The 27,729-nt window shown below is 41.8% G+C and overlaps 1 protein-coding gene across 2 annotated transcripts in view; it reads left to right on the plus strand.

Annotated features, from left to right (window-relative positions):
* LOC137422269 (actin filament-associated protein 1) overlaps positions 1-27,729 on the plus strand; it is a 237,775-nt gene that overhangs the window by 173,523 nt on the left and 36,523 nt on the right. For both annotated transcript variants that reach the window (XM_078771780.1, XM_068109020.2), the window contains 6 exons: positions 5,694-5,938; positions 8,094-8,273; positions 9,712-9,804; positions 11,450-11,546; positions 17,607-17,753; positions 26,153-26,364. In XM_078771780.1, coding sequence (XP_078627906.1) covers positions 5,694-5,938; positions 8,094-8,273; positions 9,712-9,804; positions 11,450-11,546; positions 17,607-17,753; positions 26,153-26,364 — 974 coding nt within the window. The remainder of the gene's footprint in view (positions 1-5,693; positions 5,939-8,093; positions 8,274-9,711; positions 9,805-11,449; positions 11,547-17,606; positions 17,754-26,152; positions 26,365-27,729) is intronic.

The following is a 27,729-nucleotide window of genomic DNA, read 5'->3' on the forward strand; positions in this document are numbered from 1 at the left end:
ATATGCAGGTTCCAAGGTTCAGACATACATGGCGGCGGCCATCTTGGATTTTGACGTGGCGACCCAATTTTAAACAGCGTTCTTGCTTGTGCCTAGATACACCCACACACCAGATTAGAAGTTGGTACTTCGCTTATTTTTCAAGATATTTCACTCACAAGGTTCAGACGTATATATGGTGGCGGCCATCCTGGATTTTGACGTGGCGACCCAATTTTAAACAGCGTTCTTGCTTGTGCCTAGATACACCCACACACCAGATTAGAAGTTGGTACTTTGCTTATTTTTCAAGATATTCATCTCACAAGTTTCAGACATAAATGGCGGTGGCCATCTTGGGTTTTGACGTGGCGGCCTGATTTTAAACAGCGTACTTCCTTGTGCCTAGATACACCCAGACACCAGATTAGACGTCGGTATTTCGCTTATTTTTCGAGATATTTCGCTCACAAGTTTCAGACATACATGGCGGCGGCCATCTTGGATTTTGACGTGGCGACCCAATTTTCAATAGCGTTCTTCCTTATGGCGAGATACACCGACACACCAGATTAGAAGTTGGTACTTCGCTTATTTTTCAAGATATGCAGGTTACAAGGTTCAGACATACATGGCATCAGACATACATGGCGGCGGCCATCTTGGATTTTGACGTGGCGACCCAATTTTCAATAGCGTTCTTCCTTATGGCGAGATACACCCACACACCAAATTAGAAGTTGGTACTTCGCTTATTTTTCAAGATATGCAGGTTACAAGGTTCAGACATACATGGCATCAGACATACATGGCGGCGGCCATCTTGGATTTTGACGTGGGTTGCACCCACACACCAAGTTCGAATGCGGTCCTTCGCTTACGCACGCACGCACGCACGCACACATGCCCGCACGCACACACGCACGCACGCACGCACGCACAGACGGACGGACGGACGGACACACGGACGGAGGGGAAAGCCATAGTCCCCCTTTCGCTCCGCTGAGCGACGGGGGACAACAAAGAGGGAAAACAAAGAGGAACACCAAGTTCCACAGCCTGGAGGTATTCTGGGAAATTATCGAGCATCAAGATATGTGTTCACACGGAATTGCAATGTTAAACTAGAACGGCACTTGGTAGAGCGCATACCTCCGCCAGGCTGAAAAGTTTGTTTTGTATCCTACTGATGGACCGGATTTGAGATATTGTGCTATGTATCGGTTTCAGCCCGATCACTCGATGGTGAAAAATCACTTGGTAATTAAATAATTCTCGTATCCGAATCCATATTTAGATCTTCACCAAAATCTAATCGATTAGCCCTTGTCACACACCCAACCTGTCCACCAAGTTTCGTCCAAATCCGTCCACGACTTTTTGAGATATCTTGTTCACAGACAAACAGACAGACAAACAAACTGACAGACAGGGGTGAAAACATAACCTTCATCCACCTTCGGTGGCGGAGGTAAATATGACTGGAGGAAGCTTGGGGATTGGTGTTGGTCTCTTCAAGGGTAATGGGCGAGGGACCAGAGCAGTGAATTCAGCCGACCACTGACCATCTTAATTATGGTAATAAAGGAAAAGGGAGAAAACTGTGTGATGGTGGATCTTTATTGCTGGTAAAGGACATGCAGCTATCAAAGTATCACCAGACATGCAGCTTTAGCTTGAACATGATCCAGGATTTTAAGAACTGATGGGGGAGGCCTTCCCCATACACTTTTTTGTACGCTGAGTTGAGGCACATTGAGGAGTTACAACATGCAAAACAGACCAGGACATAAAAGACCAAAAAGAACAGTTAAAATAATGAGAAGGGGGGTGGGGGTGGACATCAACAGCAGGAAACAAAGACTGACACGTAATGGAGCTGACACACACGAACATACTTTCGAAACAAACACGTAACACAGCCACTGAGCTTCGGGGAGGTGCTGATACTCTTTAAGTACGAGTGACGTCACAACAATGGCACCACTTTTCTCACCACACTCAGCAGGGTATATCCTCAGAAGGAATTTCCTCCTCTCCATGGAAGGGAATCGATGGCAATTGTCCGTGCTACATCCTTGTGCATGCTGAATGTCCAGCAAGGAGGCACGTGCCATTTTAAACGTTTTTGGTAAGGCATGAGTATGACCTGGCTGGGGTTTGAAGCGAAGCGGGCGCTTTAACCATTACACCATCAAGTCTTGTAATTGAAATACTAGGGACAGTTCGAGTGAATTTTTTTGGAGACAACCAAAAGCAAGACAGTGTTTGAATACTTGTTGGAATTTCAAAGAAGAAGAAGAATGAATGAATGAAGAGTAGTATCAACAACAAATAAGTGGACACTGCTGAAACCAGGTGAAAGTATGTCATTTATTAGATCGCACAAAAATAATTGAGGAAATGACAGAACCTTGAGGAGCACTATCATTGCTTGAGAAGGAATCAGAAAGATATCCATCAACTCAGAAAGATATTGCACCAGACTCTGATGTAATGGTTAGAGCATCCATTCTGAGTCTAGGAGGTTGGTGGTTCGAAGCCTGAGTCATACCAAAGACTTCAAAATTACACGTTCTTCATCCTTGCTTGATACTCAGAATTTAAAAGGATGGCGTACGGCCAAAAGGCTAAGTTGGTAATAACAGTGCAGGCATTGATGGGCCTAATGGCCTCCTCTTGTTGTCAAATGTTTATTGTAAGGGAACTCATATTATTAGTCCCCTACCGGTGTACACCGGAGGGGACTATAGGTTTGCACGCTGTCCCTCCGTCTGTCCGTCCGTCAGTCCGTCATTAAGTTATGGCACTTTGAACTTTGGGAATTCTGATAATTCTGATGATCCTTAACTCAGTGCCATTTTAAATTTTAATTTCCTTTAAAAAAGATTTTCTCTGCAATAATAGGACCGATTGAGATCAAATTTTCACCGTCGGGGGGACTCGGTCTGTAGAATATTTTAATGGTAATTATGACGTCACAGGTCACGTGGTTCGGCCGCCATATTGTTTTTCGTGAAAACACGAAAACCCCATTTTCTCTGCAACGGCTGAACAGATCGAGGCCAAACTTTGCAGGCAGAATCGCATACCCATGACGAACAAAAAAGTCAGCGAGCATGACGTCATGCGTCACATGGTTTCAGAGTTATGACGTTTTTAAGCATGAACCTTTAAAACCGAGCCCCTCCCTCATTTTTGATCCAATCGAGGGAAGACTTCACAGATCTATTCAGCATGTCAGTCTACTAAAATGTCCTTTTGGAATTTGCGATAGGGCGCATGGTTTGGCAGATATCGTTAATTAAACGAATTTTTTTTATTTTAAATGGATATCTTGTTTATTCTAGAGTTCTCCTCAAGCCGCACCACACGCCCTCGGCCTCGTCTGCGAACGTCAAAAGCGCGACGCAGCGTGCGCTTTCTGGAGGGGCTGAGCCAAGCCGAGCAACATATATATATATACACATCGATCATCGATCCTGAACCGGAAAATATAATAAATTACTGATATTTAGCGACTCGAAAGGTTCTTTATCAACAACGTATTTTCTCGTGCTTCTGCTGACCTGTCTGAAAGGTGTATAAATCGAAGTCCCGAGTGCGAATCACAGGTGAGCCCGTCCTGAGGTAATTAGCGATTGGGAACGATTCAGAACCTGTGGGTAAATAACCCTTGGTAATTTCCCCAACAGTTTTCCGGACGACAGACTGCCGGTAGGGGACATGTATTGCAGCGCAATACTCACAATGCTTGTTATTATTAACTCCAAGTCAATCGGATGCGTTTTTTATGGAAACTGCAAAGCCTTGAATGAATTCCATTCAAAGGAAGTTTGTGTAAAATTATTTTGTGCAAAAACAGATCAAAGGCTTCAGATATATTAATAGTGATTACTTGGCTCTCACTATTGCAGTGAACAGAGGGTCGGACATCTGTTACGTAGGCAAGCAGGTCACCTATTCACCTCACTTTACAAAAACCTTACTGGTAGTTCAAGAGGAGATTGTGTCTTTCTAATAGTGAGAGCAGTTTATTAGACGGAATGGACTCCATTGCTCTATAATCGAGAAGTTAGAGCAATGAGATGATCATTGGAGAGATGTGAATGATCCTCTTTCTTTGGAATCAAAAACGTATAGGCATGCTGTCATGTATCGATGTTTGAGCTGATCGAGGACAAGATGTTTGAGCTTGCAAACAATTTAATATGTTTATAGCAGCCATCCTATACACACCAGGCCCGGCCCACTCGTTCACGCCACCGGAAGTGACATCATCCTATACAGCATCCTATACACACCATCCTATACACACCAGGCCCGGCCCACTCGTTCACGCCACCGGAAGTGACATCCCACTTCCGTGTCAAACAGATATAGGTCAGCTGCATCGCTTCTGAATCATGCATATTACACATACTTCCACAAGGATAGCCATAGGGTGAAGCACAAGTTTAGAAAGGGGGGATATTAATATTCGGCTTAAAGGAGGGAAGGGATGAAATTTGTATTTTTTTATTTGTTTTTATTTTACCTAAACCCACAAATATCACACACAAATATCACACACACACACACACACAGACACACACACACACACACACACACACACACACACACACACACACACACACACACACACACACATGATTGCAAAACCCCATCTCCTGCTGCGCATGGGACAGGCTAAAAAAAGTGTTCATTTGCTAAAAAAAAGTCTCTTGGAATCTCCGGGCAGTGTTTAGTATGACCCCTTTTGGGTGCCATTTGGGGAACCTTGGACCCTCCACGGGGGTCGCCAGAACCCAACAAAGTAGGTCACCGGTTCGACTTTTCCACTTCCACGATCGCATGCATGACTCACTGGCACAGCGCTCGGTGCGAGTTCCAACTACGTAGTGCGGTTCACGCGGAGCCTTCACTGTGGCTCGGTAGTTATCTTCCCTTACACCGTTTGTAGGTCCTCCATAATTTGTGGGTACGACAGACCCTCCATGGGGGCGCTACGGGCCACCAAAGTAGGTGCCACGTTTAACCTTTCCGCTCGTGCCACTCGGCGAGTTTCCAACGACGTAGTCTGACTCTCCCAGGGGCCCCTAGCATGGGTCGGTGGATATTGTCGCATAGTGCAAACACAAATCTAAGGGCTCCATATTTTGCGGGTACCCCAGACCCTTGGTGGTGCTACAGGGCGCCAACATGGGTCCCGCGATGACACCAACAACTACAACGATTAGTAAGCAAATGACCATTTAGGCAGAAAACAAAAGTGTAATTGTTTACTTGTAGATGAACTGCACTTAATTTGATTTGTAATAAAGTTATTTCAGTAGGCTTTTGGTTAGTTCAGTATGTGATTACGAGGGTGCGGCAATTTGGCATCTCGTCCCAAGCGTCATTTTTCCTCGATACGCCACTGTCTGCATGAGATGCAATCAATTGTTTCCTCAGAATGTTAACTTTATTTAATGATAGAAGACGCATTGTTCAGTCTTCAAATGTACACCAGTGGCCTATGAAGCCAAAGAGCTATGTGGAAAAAAAAAATGGCGGCAGGGAGGGCGTGGCCTGTAAAATGGGCGGCTTTTATGACAGACAGACACAAACTCGGTTATATTTCGGTGTATTAGATACTGTATAACGTACAAGGTACGTTTTGAAAATTTCATGGTTCATACATGTATTTACCAAAATGAATTGTTTTTCACTAGAGGGGGATTCAGACATGGCAAGCAGCTCATATGAATCATATGATGAGGAGGAGGAGGAGGAGGAGGAAGATGACGAAGGTACTTGTGGAGACCACAAAGACTCCACCATGACGCGCCAATGGCCCTCTGAGGAGGCTTCAATGCACCTGGTTAAAGACAGTCGAATATGTGGTTTCCTCCTGCGCAAGAAACGCTTTGGCCAGTGGTCTCGGCAGCTTTGTGTCATCAAAGAAAACCGCCTGCTGGTGAGGATTTTGTGGGGTCAAGGGTCATGGGATATAAAAGCTCTAAGAATAATAAATTGTTTTTTTTCCCCTGACCTAAGTCCTTGACGTGGACATTTTATCGTGTCAAATTTATATAACAAATACTTTTGTGAAAAAATTGCTGTGAAAGACTCGATTACTCTCTTATCTTAGAGCCATAAGCCTTACTTGACATTGTTTTAATTTCAGCTATTTAATGTTTATTCAAAAATCGGATGATGGAGTGGTCAACAGTGATTCCCTCTCTCCCCCTCTTGAGAGGCGGTGTATTATCATCTTTCCGATTTACTTTATTTTTACTGGAACTAGTGACGTATCTGTTCGCGTCATAAAAGCCCGCCTTTTTTATTCTGATTCTGAGAGAAAGCGCCATTTTTGGGAATAGTGATCGATGCGGTCTCGTTGTGATTGTATAATTTGCTGGGCTCTCATCTGAACTCGCGGATGATACTGGGTGGTCTCATTGCATCCCTAACCAGTTGTATCTAGTTGTCATGCTATGCTACTAGGGGAATTAGTTAATGTATGGATACCTGCATGCCAATAAACTACACATGGAGAACCTCAAGCTCAACCTCAGACTCCTTGCTTATTACCAAGCCATGGAGGAGTACTGTTGGGGGGTGGTTCTCCTACAGCTTCACATAAGGACCCCAACTCCATGTGATGTCGCATATACAGGGCCTTCAGAAAGTATTCACGCCCCTTGACTTTTTCACATCGTGTTGTGTTACAACCACAGTTTAAAATGGATTAAATTGAGATTTTTTTCCCACTGGTCTACACATAATACCCCATCATGTCAAAGTGGAAAAAAATTTGAGAATTTGTTTTACAAATTAATTAAAAATGAAAACCTCGTCGAGACATGAAAAAATGTCTCGAGTCAATAAGTATTCACAGTGAGCTCCATCATTAGGAAATGGAAAGACTATGGAACTACACAGGCTCTTCCTAGAGCTGGCCGTCCGCCCAAACGGAACAATCGGGCAAGAAGGACCTTGGTCAGGGAGGTGAACAAGCACCCAATGACCACTTTGACAGAACTACAGAGTTCTGTGGCTGAGATGGGAGAACCTGCCAGAAGGACAACAGTCTCTGCAGCACTTCACAAATTTAGGCTTTATGGGAGAGTGGCCAGATGAAAGCCATTCCTGAGCACATGACAGCACACCTGGAGTTTGCAAAAAATAGGCACGTGAAAGACTGAGCATGAGGAAAAAATTTCTGTGGTCTGATGAGACGAAATTTGAACTCTTTGGTCCGATTGCAAAGCTCTACATCTGACAGAACCCGAGCACAGCTCATCACCCTTTTAACACCATCCATACTGTGAAGCATAGTGATGGTAGCATCATGCTATGGGGATGCTTTTCAGCGGCAGGGGCTGGGAGACTTGTAAAGATAGAGAGAACAATGAATGGAACCAAATACAGGCAAATCTTTGAGGAGAACCTGATTCTGAGTGCAAAAGACCTTGGACTGCGATGAAGATTTATGTTCCAACAAGACAATGACCAGAAGCATACAGCCAAAACAACATGAAAGTCCTTGACTGGCCCAGCCAAAAACAGACTTGACTCCCATTGAGAATCTGTGGAAAAACTTGAAGATTGCTGTTCACCGACGCCCCCCCCCATCCAACTTGACAGAGCTTGAGCAAATTTGTGCAAGAAGAATGGGAGAAACTTCCCAAATCCAGATGTGCAAAGCTAATACCGACTTGAAAACTTGAAGAAAACATACCGAAGAAAACTTGAAGCTGTAATCGCTGCCAAAGGTGCTTTTACAAAGTATTGACTCAGGGGGTTGAATACTTATGTTAATTAGATATTTCTGTATTTCGTTTTTAATTATTTTGTAAAAGTTTATATGAATTTTTTTTTCCAATTTGACATTATGGGGTATTTTGTGTAGATGCAATTGTGGTTGTGATTGGGCATCCTTTCCAAAAACATTAAGGCAATTTATTGACTGTATTTGCTATTCGGTGATGCATTTTTCTTATATAATGATGTAAAGTGAAAGTTTTGATTATTATCAGATCGAGTTAGTCGAAATTTTCGAGATTAGATTTTTTCCACCTGAAGTTTTATCATTTGAATGTAACACACGCCCTCTGCTGCCCCAACAGTGTTATAAGAGCTCAAAGGAACAGCAACCACAGCTGGAACTCCCACTGGGCACCTGCGACGTTGCCTACGTGCCAAAAGATGGCCGCAAGCGTAAGCACGAACTGCGGTTGAGTCTGCAAGGCTCTGACTCTGTGGTGCTTGCTGCACAGAGCTATGAACAGGCTGAAGAGTGGCTAAAAGTAAGAGAACCGGTCAAAATCTTTCTTACGTCATCAAACTTATTTCGGCTCAGACCGGTCGGTGATTGGTAACTGAATGGTAAATGGTAACTGTATTCACACATAGTATGAATACAGGCATACCTGAAATGTTTAATGGACGTGGAAGACAGATTACAACTAGAACGCCACATAGTAGAGCGCATACTCCCGCCGTGGGTCAAGTTGGAATAGTACGATTTCACAAAAGTTTGAGGGAGTAGTTCAGTGACAACACAAGACAGACACTGCACAGATATATACGTATATATCTATAGAATATATAGAAAATATTGTTCAAAAAAAACAAGGCAATTTCACTTACATTTTCGGATTCAGCGTTCAATTCTATATAAGTGAGTGTATTTTGAAGCATGTGTGACTTCAAATAAAATTGTAAGCCAGGAAAACGTTCGTTTCATTCCTTAGGGATACAACATGTAAAACTGGCCCAAACGTCAAAGCAAAACTCGCTCATTTTAAGTCGTACAAGCTAATGCGACCACTCATTCTTCTGGGAAGAATCCCGTGCACATGCTGGTCACACTTATAAGTCACATAAGTCTTTATACGTTCATCAAATACTGACACCGCGATTGACATTCGCTGAGGTAAATGTTGATATCTCTTGAGGTTAAAAAAAAAGAAAAAAGTTTTAAAGCATTATACGTATCAAACGATACATTTTATGAAACGGGGAAACTTAATACACACTTTGGTGGTTTTAAAATGACAGAATATGTCTTTATTAGAAAAAAAACAAAAAAACATTGAAGACGACGCTGCTAACAAAATACACCGCTCTAACGCATAACCACGAGTTTAAACTACATTTACAACAAATATGAAAACTATTTTCATATCACAATGTTAAATATAGAATATATAGACGATAATGTAAAAAAAAAATGAGCCCTATCTTCCAATGGTAAACAATCCTTCAAAAAATTCCTGGATCCGGAATAATATCCTGAGCTTGACCAAAAACTAATCAATTCTTCCTTATCCCAAGGGCAATCATCCCACCAACTTTCATCCAAATCCGTTCAGAACTTTTCCAGATTTCTTGTTCACGAACATATGAACACACACACACACACACACACACACACACACACACACACACACACACACACACACACACACACACACGAATGCCCTGGGAGTAATTAGGATGCACTTCACATTTGTGATTCAAACCAGTGGATGAAGGACTGCAATTGCTGCTTAAGGGATCACATGACTTCAAGAGTTGCACTTAAATAAACAATGAGTAAAAATGAGCACTTTGTTCAAAGATGAGAAAGCAAGGTAAGCTGAGACTTTGTTATTCACGTTGTAAATGTTCTTAAAGGATAAGACTTTTAAAATGTGAACTTTCTTTTACCATATATCTGTCTCTGCTGCATTGATCATTCAGATCATTCAGGAGGTATGTGGTTTACCGGAAGCATGTGAAGAAATCGATTCTCCATCTCCTTCATCGACCCTATCCAGGACAGAGACAGACAAGGTATGTTGCAATAAGTTCAAGGTAACTTCACCAATTGCATTTCATTTTGATAGTACAAGTGAGCTTGTTGATTAAAACTTATGGTCAGGATAACCTTTTTATGATTTCACATTGCTAGAGAAAAATACTGATGAATGAGGATGGGCATCAAATATTTAAATACGACACTGATATTCCTCTGAGTGCATTAATTATTTTGCACTTCAGGGAGGAATGTCTTTGTCACGTTAAAAATTATTGTTGCTTTCTAAAGAAATCAATCGGCCAATTTTGAATGGCTAAAGATGAGCAAAAGGTGTTTGTGTTTGACCTTACTCATTGGGGTTCGACTTCCTCTCTTTAGCTCCTTTTGTTTTCTGTTTCTGGAGGTTATGTTTTCACCCCTGTCTGTTTGTCTGTCTGTGAACAAGATATCTCAAAAGGTTGTGGACGCATTCGGACGAAATTTGGCAGATATGTAGTGTATGTGACAAGGACGAAATGATTCGATTTTGGTGAAGATCCGGATTCGGATCCGGCTACTGTGATTTTTGCAGTGATTCTTCACCATTGGGAGATCGGGCCAAAAACGATACATATCAGGATATCTCAAAATGTTGTGGAGGGAATCGGACGAAACTTGGTGGAGAGGTTGGGTGTGTGACAAGGACCATTCGATTCGATTTTGGTGAAGATCTGAATATGGATTCGGATATGAGAATTATTTAATTTTTAAGTGATTCTTCACCATTGCGAGATGGGGCCAAAAACTATATATAGCAGGATATCTCAAAATGTTGTGGAGGGAATCGGGCGAAATTTGGCGGAGAGGTTGGGTGTGTGACAAGGACGAAATGATTATAGTTTGGTGAAGATCTGGATTCGGATCCGGCTACTAGAATTTTTAAAGTGATTCTTCACCATTGGGAGATGGGGCCAAAAACTATATATAGCAGGATATCTCAAAAAGTTGTGGACGGATTTGGATGAAACCTGGTGGACCGGTCGGGTGTGTGCCAAGGACGAATCGATTTGATTTTGTGACGATCTGAATATGGATTTGGATCAGAGAATTATTTAATTTTTTAAGTGATTCTTTACCATTGAGAGATCGGGAGAAAAGTGATATATACCATTATATTTTAAATAGTTGTGGACAGATTTGGATGAAACTTGAGGGATGAGTGGACAAGTTGCCGAAACTTGGGGGACAAGGACAAGCCGGTAAGATTTTGGTTCAGGTCCGAATCCAGATCCTACCTATCAATGGGATACAAAACATAAACTGTTCAGCCTAGCGGAGGTATGCGCTTTACCGAGTGGAGTACCATTCTAGTTAATAACTGGTGTGATGAAAGCCAGTGATGAGGTGATGAAAGATACGTGATATAACCTTCACCAATGATGGCCTATTTGACTTCTTTAAATTCTTCAAAGAAGCACAGTCACAAAAATGGACAATGTTCCGTCTAAATGACTTTATTTATTATTATACAATATAACATCCTCTGCATGCATGACAACCAAGCAGGCAAGACCTTATAGCCAAATGTGCGTCAAGAATGGAATTATGGACCAGATAACTGGATGGCAAATATGTTGCCTGATGTCTGTTCATTTTTTTTTTAAATCTCGCCAACAATATTTATTTTCCTCCCATAAAAAGAGCTCCTCATTGGAGAGAAACGCTGTACTTGAAGATAATGGAAGCAACAAGGCACCTTGTGAAAACGGTTCCATCAGTAGCAACTGTGATGGCAAAGGTAAAATATGTTTGTAATGCAGGTATGCACAAACTTGGGCAAGAGCTTTAGGGATAAGTGTGGGGTATGGGTGTGTGCAGGTGGTGGTAGATGTTGATCTTGAAGGCACTTTATGTACATGGCATTGAGAAAGGTAGGATCCTTCACCTCTGAGACACAATTTGGGGGACGAATGGACTCTTTCATTAAATTGAATTAACTTGTAACTTATTGCTACACAGCAACATTTTACTAATTGATTGTACAAATGGATACAATTATGTCTGCCAACGAAGGGGGGCGGAGGGTTATGTTTTCATCCCTGCTTGTCTGCCTGTTTGTCTGTGAGCAGGATATCTCAAATATGGACGCATTAAGACAAAACATGGTGGTTTGGTGTGTGACAGTCGAATTGATTCGAATTTGGTGAAGACCCAGATCCGGATAAGAGAATCTTTTTTCATTTGCGAAATGATTCTTCACAATTGAGTGATAAGGCCAAAAACTATACATGGGATAACATTTCAAAAAGCTGTGGACGGACTTTGACAAAACTTGGTGGATGAGTTGGGTAGGCGACGAGAACAAGCAATTAGATTTTGGTTCATGTCCGACTGTAGATCCGGCCTATCGGTGGGATACAAGACGTAAATTGTTCATCTGGCGGAGATATGTTTTCTACCTAGTGTCGTTCTAGTTTACAATGAATTTGGGTTAGCCTGTTGGGAGTTCCCAAATGACCATACAGCTCGTGAAAAAAAAAATCCCATATATACCGTACTATGTTTATTTGCCCTTTGTCCACTAATCTCCTTGCAAATGATTGAAAACTACGCACGTGTCTCTTTATATCATTATGTTGCATGTGATATACAGTATCTCGATACAATGTACACAGATCTAATACTTCAGAATAATTAATGACATTTATTTATTTATTTTTTGGCTGCCATTCTCTCCATGCGCACAGATAGCAAAAAGAGGGGCAATGTTGTGTCTTATTACTACCTAACAGGGATGTGTTAGTATGTGATTGAAAGATTGCACATCGTAGGTCAGCTGCTACCCATAAGGCAGTGCAGAATGACAAGATAGTACCATTGTCAATGTATAAAGTATGTATGTATTTTGTTAAGACACCATGTATGTGCAAGTTCCTACATGAACCTTAATCCACTGTAGAATTAAAAAAAATAGGGGCAATACCCCTGGACACTCTGCTGACAGAAGAATAAGGCAGTATACTATATGACTAAAGATATTTTAAGCAGTATCACAGTATTGTACACCAATTTTAATGGTTTCTAGGAGACAGAGCAGCATTTAGAATCATTGTGATGTAATCAAATGTTTTTTTTGGGTTTTTTTGTATGCAAGATCGAGGCTCGTGTAAAAGCTAACATCAATCACAAAAAAGGACAAATGGATACACAAAGCATACAATAAAGGGAGAGAGAGGGAAGCACAAAATTACAACAGTAGAGAACAGGGACAATGGAAGATCTGTGGGAGAGGGAGGGCTTGGGGGGAGGAGGCATGGAAAGGCGGGGGGGGGGGGGGGTGGGAGAGGTATAAAACACATGGACACTGCTAGTACTTCCAGGAAAGAATGAAATCGGTATTTCCAGAAAAGCGGATCTGGGGTGAATTAAGGGGGTAGAAAAGATCAAGGTTTTGGATGGGGGAAGATAACAGATGGTGGTGAACAGATGTTTTAAAGACCTAGAGGGAGGAGTGGGATTTAAGAGAGAAGGATTTTAGTGATTTAAACTTAAAAGTGAGGGAAAGAGTGATTTAAACTTAAAAGTGAGGGAAAGAGTGATTTAAAGTGAGGGAAAGAGTGATTTAAACTTAAAAGTGAGGGAAAGAGTGATTTAAACTTAAAAGTGAGGGATAGAGTGATTTAATTAAAGTGAGGGAAAGAGTGATTTAAACTTAAAAGTGAGGGATAGAGTGATTTAAACTTAAAAGTGAGGGAAAGAGTGATTTAATTAAAGTGAGGGAAAGAGTGATTTAAACTTAAAAGTGAGGGATAGAGTGATTTAATTAAAGTGAGGGAAAGAGTGATTTAAACTTAAAAGTGAGGGATAGAGTGATTTAATTAAAGTGAGGGAAAGAGTGATTTAAACTTAAAAGTGAGGGATAGAGTGATTTAATTAAAGTGAGGGAAAGAGTGATTTAAACTTAAAAGTGAGGGAAAGAGTGATTTAAACTTAAAAGTGAGGGATAGAGTGATTTAATTAAAGTGAGGGAAAGAGTGATTTAAACTTAAAAGTGAGGGAAAGAGTGATTTAAACTTAAAAGTGAGGGATAGAGTGATTTAATTAAAGTGAGGGAAAGAGTGATTTAAACTTAAAAGTGAGGGAAAGAGTGATTTAATTAAAGTGAGGGAAAGAGTGATTTAAACTTAAAAGTGAGGGAAAGAGTGATTTAATTAAAGTGAGGGAAAGAGTGATTTAAACTTAAAAGTGAGGGAAAGAGTGATTTAAACTTAAAAGTGAGGGAAAGAGTGATTTAAACTTAAAAGTGAGGGAAAGAGTGATTTAATTAAAGTGAGGGAAAGAGTGATTTAAACTTAAAAGTGAGGGATAGAGTGATTTAAACTTAAAAGTGAGGGAAAGAGTGATTTAAACTTAAAAGTGAGGGAAAGAGTGATTTAAACTTAAAAGTGAGGGAAAGAGTGATTTAAACTTAAAAGTGAGGGATAGAGTGATTTAATTAAAGTGAGGGAAAGGGTGATTTAAACTTAAAAGTGAGGGAAAGAGTGATTTAAACTTAAAAGTGAGGGAAAGAGTGATTTAAACTTAAAAGTGAGGGATAGAGTGATTTAAACTTAAAAGTGAGGGATAGAGTGATTTAAACTTAAAAGTGAGGGAAAGAGTGATTTAATTAAAGTGAGGGAAAGAGTGATTTAAACTTAAAAGTGAGGGATAGAGTGATTTAAACTTAAAAGTGAGGGAAAGAGTGATTTAAACTTAAAAGTGAGGGAAAGAGTGATTTAAACTTAAAAGTGAGGGAAAGAGTGATTTAAACTTAAAAGTGAGGGAAAGAGTGATTTAAACTTAAAAGTGAGGGAAAGAGTGATTTAAACTTAAAAGTGAGGGAAAGAGTGATTTAAACTTAAAAGTGAGGGATAGAGTGATTTAATTAAAGTGAGGGAAAGAGTGATTTAAACTTAAAAGTGAGGGAAAGAGTGATTTAATTAAAGTGAGGGAAAGAGTGATTTAAACTTTAAAGTGTGAGGGATAGAGTGATTTAAACTTAAAAGTGAGGGAAAGAGTGATTTAAACTTAAAAGTGAGGGAAAGAGTGATTTAAACTTAAAAGTGAGGGAAAGAGTGATTTAAACTTAAAAGTGAGGGATAGAGTGATTTAAACTTAAAAGTGAGGGATAGAGTGATTTAATTAAAGTGAGGGAAAGAGTGATTTAAACTTAAAAGTGAGGGAAAGAGTGATTTAATTAAAGTGAGGGAAAGAGTGATTTAAACTTAAAAGTGAGGGAAAGTGATTTAAACTTAAAAGTGAGGGATAGAGTGATTTAATTAAAGTGAGGGAAAGAGTGATTTAAACTTAAAAGTGAGGGATAGAGTGATTTAATTAAAGTGAGGGAAAGAGTGATTTAAACTTAAAAGTGAGGGAAAGAGTGATTTAATTAAAGTGAGGGAAAGAGTGATTTAAACTTAAAAGTGAGGGAAAGAGTGATTTAAACTTAAAAGTGAGGGATAGAGTGATTTAATTAAAGTGAGGGAAAGAGTGATTTAAACTTAAAAGTGAGGGAAAGAGTGATTTAATTAAAGTGAGGGAAAGAGTGATTTAAACTTAAAAGTGAGGGAAAGAGTGATTTAAACTTAAAAGTGAGGGAAAGAGTGATTTAATTAAAGTGAGGGATAGAGTGATTTAATTAAAGTGAGGGAAAGAGTGATTTAAACTTAAAAGTGAGGGAAAGAGTGATTTAATTAAAGTGAGGGAAAGAGTGATTTAAACTTAAAAGTGAGGGAAAGAGTGATTTAATTAAAGTGAGGGAAAGAGTGATTTAAACTTAAAAGTGAGGGAAAGAGTGATTTAAACTTAAAAGTGAGGGAAAGAGTGATTTAAACTTAAAAGTGAGGGAAAGTGATTTAAACTTAAAAGTGAGGGATAGAGTGATTTAATTAAAGTGAGGGAAAGAGTGATTTAAACTTAAAAGTGAGGGAAAGAGTGATTTAATTAAAGTGAGGGAAAGAGTGATTTAAACTTAAAAGTGAGGGATAGAGTGATTTAATTAAAGTGAGGGAAAGAGTGATTTAAACTTAAAAGTGAGGGAAAGAGTGATTTAATTAAAGTGAGGGAAAGAGTGATTTAAACTTAAAAGTGAGGGAAAGAGTGATTTAATTAAAGTGAGGGAAAGAGTGATTTAAACTTAAAAGTGAGGGAAAGAGTGATTTAATTAAAGTGAGGGAAAGAGTGATTTAAACTTAAAAGTGAGGGAAAGAGTGATTTAAACTTAAAAGTGAGGGAAAGAGTGATTTAAACTTAAAAGTGAGGGAAAGTGATTTAAACTTAAAAGTGAGGGATAGAGTGATTTAATTAAAGTGAGGGAAAGAGTGATTTAAACTTAAAAGTGAGGGAAAGAGTGATTTAATTAAAGTGAGGGAAAGAGTGATTTAAACTTAAAAGTGAGGGATAGAGTGATTTAATTAAAGTGAGGGAAAGAGTGATTTAAACTTAAAAGTGAGGGAAAGAGTGATTTAATTAAAGTGAGGGAAAGAGTGATTTAAACTTAAAAGTGAGGGAAAGAGTGATTTAAACTTAAAAGTGAGGGAAAGAGTGATTTAAACTTAAAAGTGAGGGAAAGTGATTTAAACTTAAAAGTGAGGGATAGAGTGATTTAATTAAAGTGAGGGATAGAGTGATTTAAACTTAAAAGTGAGGGAAAGAGTGATTTAATTAAAGTGAGGGAAAGAGTGATTTAAACTTAAAAGTGAGGGAAAGTGATTTAAACTTAAAAGTGAGGGATAGAGTGATTTAATTAAAGTGAGGGAAAGAGTGATTTAAACTTAAAAGTGAGGGAAAGAGTGATTTAATTAAAGTGAGGGAAAGAGTGATTTAAACTTAAAAGTGAGGGATAGAGTGATTTAATTAAAGTGAGGGAAAGAGTGATTTAAACTTAAAAGTGAGGGAAAGAGTGATTTAATTAAAGTGAGGGAAAGAGTGATTTAAACTTAAAAGTGAGGGAAAGAGTGATTTAAACTTAAAAGTGAGGGAAAGAGTGATTTAATTAAAGTGAGGGATAGAGTGATTTAATTAAAGTGAGGGAAAGAGTGATTTAAACTTAAAAGTGAGGGAAAGAGTGATTTAATTAAAGTGAGGGAAAGAGTGATTGAAACACACAGACAAGAAAATACCTATTTCGGTGCGGCAACCCCCATGAACCCCGCATAGGGCCCGCTTTTTGTTACTGTCGTGAACAAACTTTGGTACATCACGGGTGATGAAGGTTGTGGTCAAGTTTCATCGAAATAGTGTGTGTAGTTTCAGAGGAAAAACCAAAATTCCTATTTTGGGGGGTCAAACCTGGATCCACTTTGACCTCCCGGTAGCCTCCCTTAGACCACGGTTTTTTTAATGTCGTGAATAAACTTGAGTTACAACACACCACATATAATTTTTGCCAAGTTTGGTCATAATCCCATCAGCGGTTTCGGAGAAGAAGTTGCAAGTGTTTACAGACTGACGGACTGACGGACGGAGGACACGTCATCGCATAAGCTTCCCTGAACCATGTTCAAGATAAAATATTAAAAACAAGATAAAAGACAAACATCCAAGAAGAGCTGCTTATATTTTTAGCAAATTGTGAGGAAACTACTTTGATCACACACCAACTAATACATATACTACTAACATTTTAAATGTTCAGCTCTCATCTTGGAAGGAAGGCGAGCTTTTACTCTTGATGATGATAAATTACTTGCAGAAATCAATTTTATTAACTTGATCAGCAATTTTGCAGTGCAGAAAGATAAATTAGCAAATAATTTCTATAAATCACAACACTTGTCTTCATTATTAAATTGTGATTGAGCATCTCTTTGGTCTGCAGATAAAGGTAAACGGACAAGCCTTGCAGAGCTTAAGGATTCCGTCAGCAAAGTCACTGGCAAGAAGATTACACGATTTATGACTCTTGGCCGGAAGAAGAAGACTTCTGACGAACCATCATCGTCTGAGGAAGAAGCGTCAGCATGTGGTAAACCCTCACCATGCACACATAGGCTGCTTATGACCATCTCCATGCACACATACACTGCTTATGACCATCTCCATGCACACATAGACTGCTTATGACCATCTCCATGCACACATAGACTGCTTATGACCCTCTCCATGCACACATAGACTGCTTATGACCCTCTCCATGCACACATAGACTGCTTATGACCATCTCCATGCACACATAGACTGCTTATTACCATCTCCATGCACACATAGACTGCTTATGACCATCTCCATGCACACACAGACTGCTTATGACCCTGTCCATGCACACATAGACTGCTTATGACCCTCTCCATGCACACATAGACTGCTTATGACCATATCTATGCACACATAGACTGCTTAAGATCCTCTCCATGCACATATAGACTGCTTATGACCCTCTCCAATGGTCTATGTATGCTTTGTGAATGATATCCAGCCAATGAATGAATGAGAAAAAAGAGGAGCAAATGAGTGGAGGTGAGCAGTGATCCTGTATTTGGGTAGTTTCACCAGAAGGGGGTTGATGGTGGATCGTGTGAGTCCTACATAAACCATGGGGGTGGGGATGAAAGGGGACAAAGCATGGAAAGAGCAGAGGGTGCAAGACCAGCAAGGAGGCAGTAGAAGACAGAGATCACCGACCTGTCTGCAGTGGCGAAGCGATAGGCCCATCGACTCAGCTTAATCGCGGGAGATTCTAATAATCTTGAAGGCCTTTGTTTCTATGGCATCCAACTGAGCAAAATGTGTAAGGCAAGGGAGCAAGCCCACAGGGGAGAGCAGTACTACATCAAACTGCGGACAAAGGCCTTGTAGGTGGATAGGAGTTCAGGTGTGCCAAGGAAGGACTTTGTACGACGGAGGACGCCCAGTCGGCGGTTGGCTTTGGAGGCCAACTTTGAGATGTGTTTTGCTCAACAAAGACAATGGCAGATAGTGAGACCCAAGAGTTTGAAAGAATGAACCTTCTCAAGAGGATTGTTAAGAAAGTAGATAGGAAGGTTTGTCAAACGGTCCTTTCGGAGAGAGATAGTGACAGTGTGAGATTTGTCAGGATTGAAAAACATATTCCAAGTGTTTGATCATTTTGTGATTTTATCAGGTCTGAGGAGAGAGAAGAAGCTGCAGCTTGTCTGAAGGATGAGCGATGTCACGGCAGAGGGTGGAATCGTCAGCAAATCGATAGAGGATTTGAATTAGATGATGACCTTAAAAATTAGGTCAAGGCCAAAAAAATGTCGACCACGTAATTCCGAAAGTCCTTGCCGGCTTGGAGCTCCAGCTCGGAGATTGATACAGTTCAGAAATTGGGAGTGCTGAGAGTTCAGGAAGAAAAAAATATATAATAGTAATAATTGTAATTTTTCAAACGTAACGGTGGTTTAGTACTCCTCGGGGGTCTAAGAAACTCTGAGGTACCATTACAAATTGGGGGCACCAATTGTAGAAACAAAACCTACAACAGCAATAAGCCTTCCCATATGTTGTAGGTGTAGGTGGAGGATTAAAAAAATGATAAAAGCAACAAACAAGTCCTGCTATGTATTCAATTGAAAGTCTGAACTGGACTCGATGAACGACTGGCCCACTACTTGGAACATGATGTTTAATGCTGGCAGGTCACATGCTCTTGCATGGTCTCTCCTCAAGGATCAGCAATGAAAAATATCCACTCCAGTTTGCTAGACAGTCACCGGAAATGGGGGAGTTCCTGGAACTCCTCAGCTCACTATCTGCCGTAACCTTTCATTGAAGGATCATGTCGCCAAGCTATCATCAAAGGTCTGTCGCCGTCTGGTGTTCTACTTAGAGCTTAAGCTTTCCTGAGCTGCACTGAGAACATCAGTGTTCAAGGCTTTTATGTGGAGCTCCACGAGTATGGCTCCCCACTCTGGCCTGGTGTTCATGGCTCCCACATTGTCTTTCATCCAAAAAAAAAAAACGTCAACAACAAAGCGAGTCAAAAACAAGGCCTTCATCACCATTGCATGCGGAACCTCAAGGCAGGAGGCAAATTTCAAGGACTTGTCACTCTCTATCAGTAGTAAATTTGTGGGCTCTCTATTTTATGCTGTTCCTGCCCGCTCCTACCTCTGCCCTCCCCAAGAGACCCCAAGTCCCACGCGATCCACGTGAAACCCTCATCTTCTCCCAAAGTCTCCGGGGCCTTCGCTCAAACTTGACTGATCTCTCCATGCAGGTTGCTTCTGACAAACCAGATGTGATCTGCTTAACAGAAACTTTCCTCCTTCATGGTGTCTCTGATGCCTTGGTATCTCTCCCAGGTTACTCCCTCCTCCGGTATGATAGACCTGAGTCTCGTCCTGGAGGTGGGGTTGCTATCTTTATAAAAAACTCTTCCTCACTCGCCCTCCACTGCCCTCTCTCCACCTCACCCCCAGGAATACCTTTGGCTACGGCTTCCCCTTCGCTCCCACCTTTTGTTCATATGTGTGTTGTACCGTCCACCAAACAGCGATGACTCCATCTACATCTCGCTGTCTGATAATATGGACCAACTTCTATCTATCCATCCCAACTCTCTCTTCCTCATATGTGGTGATTTCAATTGTCACCATGCCAGTTGGCTGGGTGTGGGTACCTCTCTCACCAGCCATGGCTCTTCAGCAAAGGACTTCTGCGACTCACTGGGACTGACACAATCTGTCAATTTCCCGACCCGGATCTCAGTCAACGGAGCATCCTCTCTTCTGGATTTGGTTATGACAAACTTCCCTGAAAATGTCTGCTGCTCTTCTTCTGCTCCAATCGGCTCATCTGATCATGTGCTTGTCAAAGTGGACATCTCTCTGACCATTCTCAGAGAGCCTCCTCGGCGTCGACGAGTCTGGCATTTCACTCAGGCCAACTGGCACGGTCTTCAAGCAGCCATCAATCATCTGGACTGGTCTCCCATCTCTACCGCCTCTGACATCAACTCATCCTGGGAATTCTTTCAAAGTAAATTGCTCTCTCTCATGCACAGATTTATCCCATCTCGTCTTCAGTTGTCATACCCTTGCTCCCGTCCATGGTACACGGAATCTTGTGGTGAGGCTGTTGCCCTGAAACAACTTGCTTTCGTCTCCTGGGAAGCAAATCCAACGGAAGGAAATCTCATTTCCTTTCACAAAGCCCGAAACAAGTGTGTGTCCACCCTCAGGAGAGCCAGGAAACAATATCTCACCGTTCTCAAGACCGAACTCTCTTATCTGTCTCCCTCTTCCAAATCCTGGTGGCGTCTGGTCAAATCTGTTTCTGGTGTTTGTTCCCCCTCCATCCCCTCCCTCACCTCAAACGGCTTAACGGCTGACTCCGCACGTGAAAAAGCTGAATGCCTCAACTCTGTGTTTGCCTCTAAATCTTGTGTCACAAACCCATCCCTCTCTGTACCCACCGTACCCAGTCGTACCCAGCTGCTCCTGGACTCTGTGTCCTTTCCTCCTGACAAGGTGGAAAAGTTTCTGTCAACCCTCGACTCTGATTCTGCAACTGGTCCTGACGGCATCAGCCCACGGGTCCTAAAATCATGTGCTTCTGCTCTTTCACTCCCTCTTTCTGTTCTCTTCACCCTCTCTTTTGCTCAAGGTCATCTGCCATCTGCTTGGAAATCAGCCAACATCACCGCTTTGCACAAAAAGGTGCAAAAACAGATCCCAGCAACTACAGACCAATCAGCCTTCTCCCAATTATCAGCAAAGTCATGGAATCCATCATTGCTTCAGATATGAAATCTTTCCTCTTCTCCAATCTCTGATCATCAATTTGGTTTCAGACCTCGTCACTCTACTCTGGACATACTGCTTCTGCTTTCTCAACAATGGATGGAGGTCCTCAACGCCAAACAGGAAATTAGAGCCGTCTCCCTTGACATTTCACGTGCCTTCGATACCGTCTGGCACCCTGCTCTGCTCACCAAACTCTCCTCCTTTGGTATCCATGGAAATCTCCACGCATGGCTGGCGGACTTCCTCTCTGGTCGTAGTCAACGTGTGGCCCTGAATGGGTTTCTCTCATCTCCTCTTCCTGTTCAGGCTGGAGTTCCCCAAGGTAGTGTTCTGGGCCCTGTGCTTTTTCTGGTCTTCATCAATGATCTCTCTGACTCTCTTGAAAATCCTCTCTATCTCTTTGCTGACGACTCTACTCTCTGTCGCTCCATTCCTCATCCCTCAGATCGGCAGTCTGCAGCCTCCTCACTCTCTGCAGACCTGGACAAAATCACAGACTGGGCAAACAAATGGAACATGTCTTTCAATCCTGATAAATCTCACACTCTTATGATGTCTCTCCAAAAAGACCGACTGGAAAACCCTCCCATCCACTTTCTGAATAATCCTCTCCAAGAAGTTCTGTCACTCAAGCTTTTGGGTCTCACTGTTTGCCATGATCTTTCCTGGGAAAACCACATTTCAAATCTGGCCTCCAAAGCCAGTTGCCGACTGGGCATCCTCCGTCGTGCGAAGTCCTTCCTTGGCACACCTGAGCTCCTCACCACATACAAGGCTTTCATCCGCAGCTCTATGGAATACTGCTCTCCCCTCTGGTCTGGTGGTCCTGCCTCACACCTAGCCCGTCTTCACGCTGTTGAAACCAAAGCGTTCAGAATCATTGGAATCTCCCGCGATGACGCTAACTCCAAGGGCCTTTCACTCACTCACCGCAAGCAGGGCTCTGTCCCCCAAATATTCCTACAGGTCGCACAAGATCTGCCTGCAACCCTCTTATGGTTAAACTGCCAAAATCAAGACTTTCTGCTCACCTTCACTCCTTCATTCCTCTTTTCTCCCGCCTCTGGAACAAACTCCCTCACTCTCTTCAATCCCACTCCACCCTCCAGGTCTTTAAAAAAGCTGTTCACCACCATCTCTTATCCTCCCCCATCCAAAACCTTGATCTTTTCTACCCCTGCTAATTTCGGTCCCCTTGTGTTTTATACTTCTCCCACCCCCCCCCCCCCCCTCCCCTTCCCACGCCTCCTGCCCCCAAGCCCTCTCCCTCCCACACTTCTCCCTGCTCTCAAATGTTGTGGTTGTGTGCTTCCCCTTCTCTCCCCATCTTGTCTTCCGCTCCCTCTTTTTGTATATTTTGTTTGTCTGGTTGATTTGTTTGTGAAATAAATGTTAGCTCTTTCACGAGCCTCGATTCAGTATACAAAGAAAAGAAAAAAAAAAGAAAAAAAAAGTCTTTGACACTGGTTTCTCACCTGCATTTCCCCCCTTATTCACCCAATTGAGGAATCGTCTCCCTGCATTGTTGCCTCATTTTCTCACTTCAGTCTTTCATATAGACTGCTCAACACTACCTCATGCACATCCATGATCTCTTGTACACATTTTATTTTTATTTTTATTTTTTTTGTATACTGAATCGAGGCTCGTGAAAGAGCTAACATTTACTTCACAAACAAATCAACCAGACAAACAAAATATCTAAAAAGAGGGAGCGGAAAACAAGATGGGGAGAAGGGGAAGCACACAAACACAACATCCGAGAGTAGGGAGATGTGTGGAAGGGAGAGGGCCCGGGGGGAGGAGGCATGGGAAGGGGGGCGGGGCGGGGGGGAGGGAGAAGTATGAAGCACAAGGACCCAAGGACTTCCTGGACAGAAGTTGGTATTTCAAAAAAGTGGAATTGGGGTGAAATTAGCGGGGGTAGAAAAGATCAAGGTTTTGGATGGGGGAAGATAAGAGATGGTGGTGAACAGCTGTTTTAAAGACTTGGAGGGTGGAGTGGGATTGAAGAGAGTGATTGCTTCCCATTATGATTGCTTCCCAATCATGTTGATTGCTTCCCATTATGATGCTCTTTAGGCCATTGGTACTTATTACTTATGTTACTTCTTTCCTCCTTCATTATTCTTTCCTCCCTGTTACTTCTTTCCACCACCCTACCCTCCACTCCCTCCCCCCCCCCCCCCATACCGCTTCATAATTTGTGAATCTGCCACTCTTTGTCGTTCAGCTCTTCAATGAGAATCGATCCTTCTATAAAAGGTCTAGTCTCATTGAAAGGCATGGAGACCAGCCCGTACTGTGAACCACACTCCTCGTCCACTCTTTATGTCTTCGGGTTAAGAAGGGGGAAATAACTGACAAAAATGGGAGCAAAGTACAAAGACAGATTGGAAAGGGCAAACAAAAACAAGACAGAGAGGAATATTTTTAAAATGAGCAGAATCCATCCACCATGTGCTCAGACAGAGACAGATGCCATGATAGCACAGAGATACACTGTTATAGACAACGAGAGAGGAGCGAGAGAGTGATACACAGAGAGAATGAAATATTGATATCGAGAGGAAACAAAATGCCTGATGTAATTATCTCTGTTGTGTATAATAAATCCAACCTAAGCATCTGAAAATGCAAGGCCCGTCCACATTTGCTTTGTATTCAGACTTCTTATTTCGTATACTAAACTTGAGGAAAACAGTTTTTGTAAAATTTGGTAAAAATACCAAAAATTGACGATTTTATGCAACCTTGACCTTTGACCTTTTGATCTAAAAATTAAAAACTAATCGGCTTCTAGCTTTTGATTGGTGAACCAATGTAGTGACCCAATATACAGGTTATTGTAGCGGTTCCCGCTGAATGTACACAATCGCCTTGCACCTGCCAGGACGCGGCCAGGGCGCGATCGCCATGCCGGGCTCGTCCGGACGGGCCCAGACGCGCCTCTCCTGGGCATGCCCGGACTCGCTGTTCCCGGGCACGCCCGAACCTCCCGGGCATGCCCAGAGCGTCCGGGCATGCCCATTCTCGACTTGCCAGGCCGCGTCCAGGACGCCCGGGCATGTCCAGACTCGCCTTTCCAAGGCTCGCCCAGAGCGCTCGGGCACGCCCAGCCTCAACTTGCCAGGCCGCGTCCAGGACGCCCGGGCAGGTCCAGACTCGCCTTTCCAAGGCTCGCCCTTGACACCCGGGCATGCCCGGTATAGCTTTTCCCGGGCAAACTTCCCGACATAAATGTGTATATATATTGCTGCCCGATAAACGGGCTTGTCAGAATACCTGAGCTGTTTTGTTTCAATAAAGCAACTCGGACGAATTCCGTCTTTGGTCGCGTCAATTCTTTCGACTCGCGTTGGAGCGCAGCTCCTTCATTATTAAACTATCTATAATTCCACTAATCTCTGTGTGTGTGTGTGTGTGTGTGTGTGTGTGTGTGTGTGTGTGTGTGTGTGTGTGTGTGTGTGTCTGTGTGTATGTGTGTTTGTCTGTGACCGCTGTTTCTCGACAACCACGGGTCCGATATACTTTAAACTTGCCAGGTATATTGCTGGGGACCCGAGGATGTGCCTTTTCAAGGTTTGAAATTAATCGGACAAGTACTTACCGAGCTATGGCGATTTAGCCGTTCGCCGTTCGCTTTGGCGTTGCGAATGGACCAAACCATTGCATGTAAATAGAGGGGGGGGTTCTGTGGTCGTTGCGAATGGACCAAACCATTCATGTAAATAGAGGGGGGGGGGTTCTGTGGTCGTTACTGCCACGTGGTTTCAAAGTTTTTTTTTGTTGTTGTTGTTTGCACGCATGTTTTTTTGCACCCACGTACGGGCACGCCCTAGGATGTTTACACACACACACCCCTACACAAATTTTTTTTTTTTTTTTTTTTTGGCAAGGAACGGGCACCCACGTACGGGCACGTCCTAGCTTATATATAGTACGGGCATGCCCTAGTTATTAAAATTTCAGGTCAATCGGATGAAAATTGATTATTTTATTGGCGCTGTGCTGACCTTTGTTTTTTGACCAAATTATGCAGTTGTCTTCATATTCTCATAATAAAGTTTTGTTGAAAATTTGGTGAAAGGGTTAAATGGTAAATTTAAATTTCAGGTCAATCGGATGAAAATTGACGTTTTTATGTGACGCTGCCCTTTATTTAACCTTTTAACAAAATTATTAATTTGCCTTCGTATTATCATAATGAATCATTGGTGAAAATATGATGACAAAACTCAAATGGTAAAAAGTTATGGCCCGGACACACACACACACACACCCACACGCGCACAATCACACACACACACACACACACACACACACACACACACACACACACACGCATGCATACACACACAGACACACACACACACACACACGCACAATCACACACACACAGACACAGACACACACACAACACATGCATGCACACACACACCACACACAATCGCAAACACATACACGCACACACAATCTCTCACACACACACACACACACACACACACACACACACACACACACACACACACACACACACACACACAATCACACACACACACACGTAATTGCAAAACCTCGTCTTTAGTTGTGAGACTGGACGGGCTAACTAGGTTACTGCTTCACCATCAAACGATGCAACTCCCTCTGCACTCAGGTTACTTACAGATTGTGCAGGCTGGCCGCTGGCGGGAGCATTGGTGTCGTGTACGTGATGGCATGATGTACTTGCATCGGGACAAGATGGAGACTCAGGCATCCATGCGCACCATCCCTCTGCATGGTTGCCAGCTCATGCCAGGCACTGATCCCAAGCACCCATATGCTTTTCGCCTTTTGCGTGATGGCCAAGAGACAGCAATGCTGCAGGTGAATTATTGTGTGATTGTGTAAAAACTCCATTATAATAATTGTGTAATTGTGTAAAACCTCCATTATAATTATTGTGTAATTGTGTAAAACCTCCATTATAATTATTGTGTAATTGTGTAAAACCTCCATTATAATTATTGTGCAATTAAAATATTTCCACCAAATAAATAACCACATAGTTTCACTGTCAATTATAAGGGTGTACAAAGTTTAACACCTCATTAAACGGGTGTACATCATTTTACACCTCATTATAGGGGTGTACTTCGTTTCACAGGTCATTATAAGGGTTTACAAAGTTTAACACCTCATTAAAAGGGTGTACATCATTTTACACTTCATCTTAAGGGTGTACATCGTTTCACAGGTCATTATGAGGGTGTACAAAGTTTAACACCTCATTAAAAGGGTGTACATCATTTTACACTTCATCTTAAGGGTGTACATCGTTTCACAGGTCATTATGAGGGTGTACAAAGTTTAACACCTCATTAAAAGGGTGTACATCATTTTACACTTCATCTTAAGGGTGTTCATCGTTTCACAGGTCATTAAACGGGTGTACATCATTTTACACCTCATTATAGGGGTGTACTTCGTTTCACAGGTCATTATGAGGGTGTACAAAGTTTAACACCTCATTAAAAGAGTGTACATCATTTAACACTTCATCATAAGGGTGTACATAGTTTCACAGTTCATTAAAAGGGTGTACATCATTTTACAGTTCATTATAAGGGTGTACATTGTTTAACACCTCATTATATGGGTGTACATCATTTAACACTTCATCATAAGGGTGTACATAGTTTCACAGGTCATTATAAGGGTGTACAAAGTTTAACAACTTATAAAAAGGGTGTACATCATTTTACAGTTCATCATAAGGGTGTACATAGTTCCACAGTTCAGTATGAGGGTGTACATAGTTTAACACTTCATCATAAGCGTGTACTTAGTTTCACAGGTCATTATAAGGGCGTACAAAGTTCAACACCTCATTATATGGGTGTACATCATTTAACACTTCATCATAAGGGTGTACATAGTTTAACACCTCATTATATGGGTGTACATCATTTAACACTTCATCCGAAGGGTGTACATAGTTTAACACCTCATTATAGGGGTGTACATAGTTTCACAGGTCATTATAAGGGTGTACAAAATTTAACACCTCATTAAAAGGGTGCACAGCATTTAACACTTCATCATAAGGGTGTACATAGTTCGACAGTTCATTAAAAGGGTGCACATCGTTTTACAGTTCATTATAAGGGTGAACATAGTTTACACCTCATTATAAGGGTGTACAAAGTTTAACAACTCATTAAAAGGGTGTACATCATTTAACACTTCATC

This window comes from Myxine glutinosa, chromosome 2 (genome assembly GCF_964187855.1).
Source record: "Myxine glutinosa chromosome 2, kmMyxGlut1.1, whole genome shotgun sequence".
NCBI classification, from domain to species: Eukaryota; Metazoa; Chordata; class Myxini; order Myxiniformes; family Myxinidae; genus Myxine; species Myxine glutinosa.